Genomic DNA, 10,956 nt, shown 5'->3' with positions numbered 1-10,956 from the left:
ACTATTGTGGCCCGGTTTAAAATGTCTTTAATGTTATTAGTGGCAGTATAGGCATCAGTATGGGTTATTTTGAATGTGATGTGAAAACATATGCATTTTTGTTTTTCACATGATTTTAATACAACTTTTGAAAACATTTGAAATGTCAATATACCTGATTTATGATAGCAAATTCATTTTAGAGATAAAATGTGTGGTAGTTTCCGAAATAAAATACCTGCTCAGTTCTAGGCCTTACTCAAAATACTTATCATAGCCATTAGCCAATACTAGCTAATATTAACACAATAATAACAAGAAGAATTGTTTGTATTATAGTAATAGTAATAATAACAACATAGCTACTCAGTTGATGACAATGGTACATAGGTGAAAACTTAAATAGCCTAGCAAAATACACAGATGAAGAGAAAATAGTAACCAAAATAATGGACAAAATGTCCTCTAGAGAGCAGTATGCTCTAAAAATACAGACATCTTCTCCCTCTCCTTTACTGTATCTGGGCATGATTGTACATCAGTATCTGATAATCATCATCCCCTTACAACAATATATATTTTGGACAAAAAATTATGTACAGGGACCAAAAGGCCCAAAATATAACAGTACAACAGTACGAACACTGTAAACAGTGAGCTTTGTATTTACATACAATATTTCCCATCTGTGAATCATGTTATTCTTTAACTGTACAATATCTTGATCTTTAACTTACACCATGGCAAATACACTCTCACATGCAAAAAAAGTAAATAATACTAAAATGTACAAAATCAAAGAGATGAAAGGTACCATGAGAGACATTTTTAGGATGTCCATTTGTTACCTCCGCCAAGGAGGTTATGTTTTCATTACATGTTGGGAGTGATCCATATCACCGTCTGGATCCAGGAGGCGGTTATGTTTTCGCTAATTCGCTAGGTTTGAACTCTCTGAGTGCTTTTCTAGTTTCTACTTTGCTCCATACATTCTCTCGATATCTGACAAGTAGTGTTGCTTTAACTCCGTTCTTTTCAGCTTGAAAGCATCCGTGACCAACCCTGTCTCTGGCGTCCATGGCTCTGGGCTCAGGCACACCTTTGTTGGAATTTCAAACCGCTGCAGTTTACCTTGTTGAGATAAATAAAAATAAAAAAATCAATCTAAGATAACATACCCCACTTTTTTTTTCCCGCAAAAAAACACACTCAAAAAATGTGTCACAGTGTTCAACAATCTCAAAACATGAACATTAGATCACATGACTGTATTTGTATGGTGGCGCTTACTGGATGTCGCAATTTCCTTCATGGCCTTCAGGACCTCTGCCTCCATGGTAGGATGCCCGCAGAGCTCACCCAACTCTCCTTCTACGCTACACTTGCTGGCCAATGCTTTCAGCTGCTTTTGATTTGGCACCACAAAGCAGATCACAAAGTTCTGGTCACTGTTCAGAGTGGAGGGAGGTTGCAGGTTACACATAGCTTGTCTTCAAATAATATCGCTCAAATGTACCTACTGTAAACCAAACACATTCCTCTCTCAAACACCACTTGCTCAAGATAACACAAAACCTTTAGTCTGAAATTGGTCGTTAAACCTCACCGGACAAACCAACAGAGGAAGTGGGACCGATGAGGAAACCCACCACAGAAATAAGAAACACCCCTCTCCTTGCACATGTCAGCGGCTTCCCTTCAACAAATCGCTATGTGCTACATAATACCATATATTCGTAATGCATACTATCATAAGTCAAATGTCAGTGCAGATTCATGAACATGTGTAAGTTATTGACAACAGTAGGACAATGTGTACTTTATGAAAGTGTTGACTTGTTTTAGAGTGGGGTACCTGTTAGCATAGGCACAGATGTTGTCGACAAGGGGGCAGTTTTTTAGCACTGATTCCACCTTTCCCAAAGACACATACTCCCCGACCTGCAGCTTCACTAAGTCCTTCTTACGGTCTGATAGCCCATGATTGATTGGTACAGCGCAAGAGAGAGAGAGAGAGAACATGATGTTACTACTGAAATGGAGGGATGTAACAGTAAACTGAAATATTTCTGAATTGCTGTGGTACTACCGACAACATTCTTTTCACTTACCCACAATCTGTAGACAACCATCTGGGTGAACTTCTCCAATATCTCCGGTGCAGAACCACCGCTGGCCATTGTCATCCACCCAGAAGTCTTCATTCAGTTGGTCATTCTTGTAGTAGCCCAAGCACACATTAGGCCCACCAATCATGATCTCCCCACGGGGATTGGGTTTGTCCTCACTTGTGTATCCACCTAACAAACACAGTTTTGCATGTGATGTGGGACTGTTAGGCATGTGATGTGGGACTGTTATGCATGTTACGTGGGACTGTTATGCATGTTATGTGAGACTAATAGGCATGCACGCAATGTCAGCCCATTACTATTCAATAATGTTTTTTTTTTTCACAAAATGTTTACCATTCTTTTTATTGAAAATAGTATGTCAAATTCTTTCCTTCCTGGCTCCCCTTATGGCACTACCATGAATGGTTACCTGTACATTGGAGTGCTTCCAAACTCATTTATCAGAGAGTATTTATCGTAGCACCCTGGCTATTAACAATAGTGCTGCTTGCTATCGGTCAGAACTTTCTGACCAAGAATGAGGTCACATTGTGTAATTTAAGGCTGCCTTAATCACATAAAACCTGTGGACCGTGATAGAGGTATCAGAGAAGCAGCCTACAGCCTGTGTACAGTACCTCATTCAGCGAATGATAATGAACTGAAGAAATGGCAATGAAAATGAAAAAGTGTCCAAAGACACATCTCGCAAATGTTGTTTTAATGTGCACTACAACCTTGTAAATTCAAGGAGACATGATAAATCATGTAAACTTTGACTGGGCCTAGTCTATTGCGCCCATATCCAGATAACAGTGTCATGCCCATGCAAGACTTTTTCATGAACAAACGACAGTTACAACTCAAGAGTGTGTCATTCCATGAAACGATAACAAATGAAAAGTGGAAAAAGACATTTGATCTGCTTTTCCCTGCCAGAGCATTAAGCTTTTCATCAGACAATATCATGGCTGTCTAAGGTAGTTAAAATGTATGCAAGAACAGACAAACACACAGGAAAAAAAAGGTCAAGATGAGGCCAAGGGGTGGGGGCCCGAGTGTGTGAGTGTGTGTGTATTCACAGCCTTACCCTCTAACCAGTCTCGTAACTTGATCTCAGAGCAGATAAGCGGAGCTCCAACTCTTTTGGTGCTGTCATCAGTAGCTAAAGAGTGATGAGAGAGAGAGAGAGAGAGAGAGAGAGAGAAAGAACACCACATCATTGAATACCAATTCATATCCCAACAAAGTAGCAACCACATAACACGAGAAAGGTCTTGTCCTTTGCTAATGCAAGTAGTGGCGTGCAAAATACTGTCTGAACGGCCTAGCCCTGACCTGTATTACCATGTGGAAATATATTTTACCGTCATTTACGCATTCCTGTGGCTAGAGTCTGGTGCACAAAAGCATGGGGTATGCATCAATGGGAATATCAGGACATATTTAAGCTTAATGATGATCCATTACACAGATGCAAAAAACGCACATAAACTAAATAGATATTTTATTCAGCTGTACATGCTGGTATATCTATAAAATATAAGATTGTTAGTACAGAATATAATTATAGAATGATTTCACTCTTTATTTTGTGTAACCTGAAGGTTATCACAAATGTAAGAGGACATGTGGTAGCCTGCAGCTTGAGAGGTGCATGTGTATACAAGTGAATGAGTGCATTCTAACAGCAAAAATACAGTATCAATTATGAACTGCCATGCGCAGAGCACTTAACATTCCTTGATCAAAAACATTTCACAATCATTCCAAAATGTCTGGCTAATCACTGTTTGTCGAATGGGGTTTCTGTCAGACAGTTGGTTGATGTTGTTATGGCTTGGGCTGAAGCTCACAGTTAGTGAATGCTGTTGCAGTACATTTGTTTAGTTTGGGTGTTACTGTATGTGTGGGTGTTATGTTGGAATTTGTTTATTTAGGTCGGGGCTTACCGTCAGTGATGGTGCCAGCTCCACAGGTCTCTGTGAGTCCATAGCCCTGGCTCACCGGACAGAAGCACACGTTCATGAAGTACTGGGTGGCAGGGGACAGGGGGGCCCCACCTGACAGCATCCTCCTAATGTTGCCCCCGAGTAAAGCCTTCACTTTGGCAAACAAAAGCCTGTGAACGACACGCATGTTATTCCAGACTGGCCTCCGCGTCAAGAGAGGAGGAAGAGCATTTTCGTCTTGTTTTCAGGGAAGGTATTAGAGGTTGGAGTCTGGGTTTGCGAGTCTTCTTGTAAACACAGCTGTGTTGGAAGGCTGCGGAATGTGATCTTTTCAGTGTCACGTCACTTACGTGTTGCAAATGGGGGTATCCTTGCCCTGTTTGAGCTGCTCCAGTTTGTAGTTGTATCCCAGTTTGAATAGAGTTCTCTGAATGTAATTCATCTCTTGCACCTTGCTCATAACATTCTTATAGATCCGGTCCATTATCTCCTGCAACACACAGTCGGAGTGCATGCTCATATCTTTTATTCAGCTAAAACCACACTAGCAGATACACACATGCATGCGTGCACGCACACACACACACACACACACACACACACACACACACACACACACACACACACACATTGCACCATAAAGCATAGCATGTTTATCAACACTTCCTGTGAGAGTCACTTGAATTTCAGTTTGTGGCAACAAAAGTCATCTAACCACGAAAACCCAAAGAGGAATCAAATAAATATAGCAAAGTTATGAGCCACTTTGCAGGATGCAGAACGTCCAGTATGAAGACAGAGGAACATTTTTATATCTTTATATTTTCTTATTGTCAACAACATAAAGTGACAGGCCAATGTTAGTTCAGTTGTGAGTAATTGAGGAGTAGTGACAGAAATTAGAGCAGACAAGATGAGGTTGTTGTATGAAGTGAGAGAAAGATGGAGGACAAGTGTATACCGGCACAGCTGCCATCAGAGTGGGTTGAAGTTCTGAACAGTCTCCTTTACTTCCCTTTTTGATCTTCGTCGACTATAAAGAGATCACAAGAAATACCATCAATTTTTCATGCAAGGCAATCGCGAAGACACCTTGCAAATGATCCTTTTAATGAAAATTGAAAACCAAAATCTCGTAACTAAATGCATCCAAAATGATCAGATCTTCAAAGAGTGTCATTAGGCCTTTTCATTTTCGAACCGTTGCTTTAGGCTCCCACGTCCACAAGCTTTTCTTGCTTTGTATGTCACGCACATAATCTGAGCTTGAATACTGGCCATTATACAGTAGATTTGTTCAGGTGGTACAGACTGGTCAGATGACACCATGGCAGCATTCAGGTGCTCCCACAAAACCTTAGTGGTATTCAAAAGAACTAGGACACTGCAGAATGGCCAGGCTAAAGTTTCACCCTCTGTGGTCAGTGGCATTGCAGGTTTTACTTAATTTCCTCTTGACTGTTTGGGTGCGTGTGGGATTCTGTCTGTGGTTGTCTGTCGTTCAATAGGCGACAGACATACAGTATGCTAGCTACTGTAATTATGAAACTCTTGTAATTGTTGAATGACACTTGGATCAAGAGGCATCTATACTTTGTAAAGTTACATGGTGTATAGACTTAAGTAGTCTTTGCTTTCAACAACAACTCCACTACAGTACATTTAATCTGTTAACTAACAAACCAAAATATAGGGTGAGGTAAGCATATATCATTAAGGGCACTGCAGGTGAAGTACACAGTTATGTTGTAAGTACCTGGTCTGACAGGGTCTGAGGCGAGGAGAAGCCAACCCGGCAGCCGTGGGTTAAACAGGACATTTCTGCGGTCAGTTCCAGCACGTGGGCCAAGGGCAAATAGCCAATGTATGTGTCCTGATGACTTCACAGAGTAAGACATTTAATTACAGCAATCATACTGGCCTAAATATAAAAAAAGTAAAAACCTATGTACAGTGTTTATGGGTTTCATCAGGTTCCTTTCCACAGGTGTATTACTGTAATCAAGCACCATGCAGTCAGCATTCATAATCTAGGTGCTTGATTTTATACACCTGTGGAAAGGGACCTTATTAGAAGTCTTTATTGTCCACTACTGTGGAAATTCATCTTTAGCCCCACAACATATAGCACACACAAGCAAGACTACACCGCAGGTACAACATAAAGCAAACACAGACAAAGACTACACATCAGGTACAACATAAGGCAAACACAAACAAAGACGTATGAAACCCATGAATTACAGTATTTTCTGATAGAGACACGGGTCGTGCTCTGTAGCACTGTACAGTACGTGCTAATTCGGCTTACCCCAGACCCGGAATCCTTTGGCACTGTCCAGCCATGCCAGCGATGAGGTTGCTGTGGACGATCATGACTCCTTTAGGAGTGCCTGTAGAGCCGCTGGTGTACATGACCACCGCCAGGTCTGAGGGAAGCGGCGGCTCCACGGCTACACTCACTTCAGGACAAGGAGAAGGAAAACAGACAAGGTGAAGAGCGGACCGGAGAGATGTCCTCTGCACTTAGTTGAATGTTTTCATCTTTATTTAATATGAAATTGTCTGTTGGTTTCTCTGGATGCGTTCACATGTGTTCTGAACGGATGGTCGTCACTTACAGTTTTCAGGTTTGGCTCCCAGGTCTGTGACCGACCGCATGCTTTGGATCACAAGAGACTCAGGATAGCCATCACTACTCACTTCCTCATTATCCACATATATTACATGGGTCAGAGCTGGCACCTGGGACAAGATGCTCTAATGCAAAAACAAGGAGAGGGGGAGAGTTGAGGGCCAAGGGGACAAGTAGCCAAGTTGACATAGAGCAAAATACTGAAAAGTCAATCTGCTCTAAAACTACACACAGAAAAGTCAAGCAATTCTATTTTTTTCATAACATAATTGTAACAAATATTTATGTCATTTTAGTTGTAATTTTTACAGCATATATAGTATGTTATAGTATGATATTGACGCCTCATGTGGAATATCAATAATAGTGATATCTTATCATATCTGATTTGTCACCTTTAGTTTGGTCTCCATGAGTTCCACACTTGTGATAAGGTGTGTGGCACCACACTCATTCAGACCGTAGGCAACGGCATCTTCTCCCAGCGTTGCATAAATTGTTACCACTAAATACACACGCACACACACACACACACACGCACACGCACACGTTCACGCACACGCACACACACACACACATACACACACACACACACATACACACACACACACACAGAATTAGTGATTAGGGGTGAGGGATGGAGTGATGATATGCACAGAGCTACAGTAATAGGTCTAATATAGATATAATTTCTCGTTTCTTGTTAAGAGGGAGGAAGTGGAGGAGGTGACGGGTCTTACAGGGGAAGTTGTGTTTGAAGCAGGCTTGTGCTGTAATCATCCACTCTGCGCGGGTTTCGCAGAAGATTGCAATGGTTGACTTTGGCTGTTGACCTAAGGCTGTGAGGCCACTGCCAAAAGAGCGCGCTGCTTGATTCACTTCCTCATAAGACATCCATTGGTACTCACCCAGGACCAACTACACGCAGAATTACACAAAGCACATTATTTACATTAGAGGATATTTACATTGCATAATACATGTCAACAAACAAATTTGAACAAACAGTTCAAATTACAAAATTAACACAACCTTCTGCTATGCAAACACATAAGAAACAGTTCAGATGCAATTATCAAATTCTGACAATTCAGCATATTGTATTTGCCAGACCCACCCTACCATATGACAATGCTGAGCAAATATTATTAGAGAAAATGTTTTCTTTTCCTCTGTATAATAGCAATCAAGAGGGAGTGATCTGGGTCAAACTGATAACCTACAAATGACGACTAGCCACAAACTTGAGCAACATGTGATGAAGTCCTTCTCAGAATCCTCTTATTACTCCAGGCTTAATTAACAGGGAACTAATGAGTGAGACTGATGGTGTGTCAGTCTTTCTTGACAATGAGTCAGTCATAAGATCTAACTGTACATGTCTCAGGTTGCAAGGCATCTTAAGAGTCAATGATGGCTAAACAGCACACCCTGTCATTTGTCATACATCAGCATCACCATTTCTTGAGGCAATGAAGTAAAAGGGGTATGGCACAGCTTCACAAAGCTGTCCATTATGAGAATTATGTCATTTCAGAGAACAGTTAGCTGCCACCATATAAATGCACCCCACCACTAAAAATGAATTTCCCCTTGGGGATCAATAAAGTATCTATCTACAGTATCTATCTATCTAATAATCTATTTGATCTGAAGCGTAGAATTTTGACGAGCTCAAACCGAAACCTACAGCATGGTGTTTACCTTCTTGAAGACCTTCCCATTGGGTTGTGTCTCAGTCTCCTCGCTCAGGACGTCTCGAGTGCCCAGGCAGTCGGCCTTGCCAAACCTTTGCACCGAGTGGTCAAACAGCTTATCCAGTGTGTCCTTGCCTTCGAAAGCCATATGTGCCAGACTGTCCAAGGCCTCGACAGCCCGATAGGGTCCCTCAGGACGCCCACTTATTGACTTGGCTTTCTCACACATGGCCATGGTTTCACTCTGACAAAAAAAAAGAACATCTAAGTATCAAACAAATCAGGAAAACACTATGATTTGTAATGAGTTTAGTGACAATCTCTCATTTATTATTACTCAAATATATACATCTGATAATTCGATAATAATGTATGTCTCTATACTGTATGCAAAACTTTACTGGTGTCATTTGCATAATAACAAAGTCTCTACTCTCTTGGTAGATGATGTCTGGCTGTGACATTCAAGACTGGCTGACAGCAGAGCCGCCTGCCAATGCACTGTGCAAACTGTACAATAGGTAATTCCAAAGCAGAAGGCAGCGCTCCAGACAGAACCGCACATAGCTTTTCACTAGACTCATAGCCATCTCTTCAGCACCGGTCTTGTTTTTCTTTCTCGGTTTATGGAGGGTGTTGTTACGGTACAGTAGGTTCAACTGGAATGCTTTGTAATATGATCTTATTTAAAATCCATGCCAGCTAAAAAAAAAACCTGTTCTCAGATCATAAAATGTGTGGCAAGAGACACAGGAAATTGGCACTTAGTCACCGGCCCAGTCAGGATCACCAACAGACACCAATATCTTTCCTTTTAATATCTTTTTAAATTATTCAGCCTTTCACTGAGTACGTAAAGCTTTCATGATGGCTTTGAATATATTGAATGAGGCTGCTGTGCAGCCTGAATCTGGAAAGAAACAGAAACTCCTTCCATCACTTTCACAGTCTGGTTGTCTTTACACATCCCACAGACTACTATCTAAACACAAGCAAAGACTTTAAACTCTAGTTCAAAATAGTATGCTTGACAAAGAGGAGTGGGGAACACAATAAGTATTAAAAAAAATGATTATGCAAGTTTACCTCTTTGTAGTTGGTGTATAGATAGAAATGATTCTTCTTCTTGTCTCGTGTGGCAAAAGTATGATTAAGTCACTAGCAGCTTCTCCTTCCTTAGGACGGTACTCTTTCTCTCTTATACACACTTTCTCCAAAGTTTAAACAGCTGCATACTTGTTCAGCTACCACATCCCTTACAAAAAATGTAGTGACCACCCACCTCTCATCTTATCCTATCATGTTAAAGTTGAGGAAAGAGGAAGTGATGCAGTTCCTTTGAGTCATCTGTTCCTGTGCAACGTTATACACATAAGCACACCCCCAGACACAGACACACGTACCTGGCAGTGCAACTTTTCTGGGAGTGACTGGAATCGACGTGCGTGTCTTGCAACATTCTGAAACACATTCTTTCCTCAGGCTCATTATCTGTTACAGTCACTCTTTCGTAGAAACACTCAAAAAAATCCTAAATTCTTACTTTTCGACGGTTCTTCTTCCTTCTCTCACCAGTTTTGTATGTCATCTAGTTACTCTTTCTCTCTCCTCTTCTCTGTCTGTTACTTTCAAAGTAGAGAGGGGGTGGTGGGCGGCAACACCTGAAGGATAGTGTTTATAAACAAGTCAAATCTTTAAGACTAACAAAGCTTAAAACTGACAAAGTGAGTTATCATTACGGATTAAATGATTAATAGACATAGACCTATTTCAACATGATCTGACCAAGTGAAAACCTAATTTTGACTTTCCAGACCAAAAAGTGAATCATGCAAGATCATGAAAACAGATGATGACATTTAGGAACTCTGCCTTGACCTATTACCTAGAACAAAACTTACTCTTCAAAAATAAAATAAAAAAATCAGTCTCTCCATAATCTCAGAACATAGATTAGGATTAGGAGCTACATAGAGGATATATGATAGGAGCTAGAAAATGGATTATGCTAGGCTACATAGAAAATATTATTTTGATGTTACAGTATGCGGGTGTAACTGGGAAAACTGTTTATAGTGGCAGCATGCATTTTAATGTAAACAATAAACTAATTTTTACAGGATAGTGTGTAACAATGTTAATGGTTAAACAAGTGACAATCTGTGACCAGAGCTCTACCGGACACAGTGACTAAAAATAATAATAATAATTTTGATTTAATGTTTAATGTCTATGTTTTTCGGGGGTAAAATGTCATAAACAAAATAAATCTAAACATACTGAAGTTGATTAAAGTACTGTTGATCCTTTACAAAACATTAACCGATTCTTTATCTTTGCTGCAGATAATACCTCTATCTGATAAAAGAGTGTACCAAGTTGTTGATTTTGTCTGAGAGAAGAACATATCTCATGATCATTTTCATGTTTCACAACATACTTTGAACAGTTAAGATAAACAGGTGTGTCTATATCTCCATGGTATGTGTTGAACATCTTTACATTCCAGACAAATCTTTCATTTTTACAAATATAAATAGCAAATACAAATATACTGTAGATAGCAATATATAAATGCA

At 40.3% G+C, this 10,956-nt stretch overlaps 1 protein-coding gene across 1 annotated transcript; it reads right to left on the bottom strand.

Moving 5' to 3' along the window:
- Positions 1 to 11: 11 nt before the first annotated feature.
- On the bottom strand, positions 12 to 9,597 carry acsl4b (acyl-CoA synthetase long chain family member 4b). The gene is made up of 15 exons (XM_062536851.1): positions 9,464 to 9,597; positions 8,385 to 8,621; positions 7,421 to 7,598; positions 7,076 to 7,185; positions 6,667 to 6,805; positions 6,357 to 6,507; positions 5,802 to 5,925; positions 5,007 to 5,078; positions 4,396 to 4,535; positions 4,046 to 4,215; positions 3,184 to 3,258; positions 2,091 to 2,279; positions 1,835 to 1,949; positions 1,270 to 1,427; positions 12 to 1,110 (listed from the first exon to the last, which is right to left on the bottom strand). The coding sequence occupies exons 2-15, from the start codon at positions 8,610 to 8,612 to the stop codon at positions 953 to 955; spliced, it is 2,007 nt and encodes a 668-aa protein (XP_062392835.1). The 5' UTR covers positions 8,613 to 8,621; positions 9,464 to 9,597; the 3' UTR covers positions 12 to 952.
- Between the last annotated feature and the right edge of the window lie 1,359 nt (positions 9,598 to 10,956).

This window comes from Sardina pilchardus, chromosome 5 (assembly GCF_963854185.1).
Source record: "Sardina pilchardus chromosome 5, fSarPil1.1, whole genome shotgun sequence".
Lineage (NCBI taxonomy): Eukaryota > Metazoa > Chordata > Actinopteri > Clupeiformes > Clupeidae > Sardina > Sardina pilchardus.
Note: the sequence above shows the minus strand (reverse complement) of the source record. Positions and strands in the feature narration are given on the sequence as shown.

Excerpts from the sequence above, each read along its gene's own strand:
- acsl4b (XM_062536851.1), bottom strand. The coding sequence starts at position 8,612 with ATGGCCATGTGTGAGAAAGCCAAGTCAATAAGTGGGCGTCCTGAGGGA. Across the intron at positions 5,926-6,356 it reads CAAAGGATTCCGGGTCTGGG|TCATCAGGACACATACATTG; the intron begins GTAAGCCGAATT and ends TACTCTGTGAAG. Across the intron at positions 1,950-2,090 it reads TGGTTGTCTACAGATTGTGG|ACCGTAAGAAGGACTTAGTG; the intron begins GTAAGTGAAAAG and ends ATGGGCTATCAG.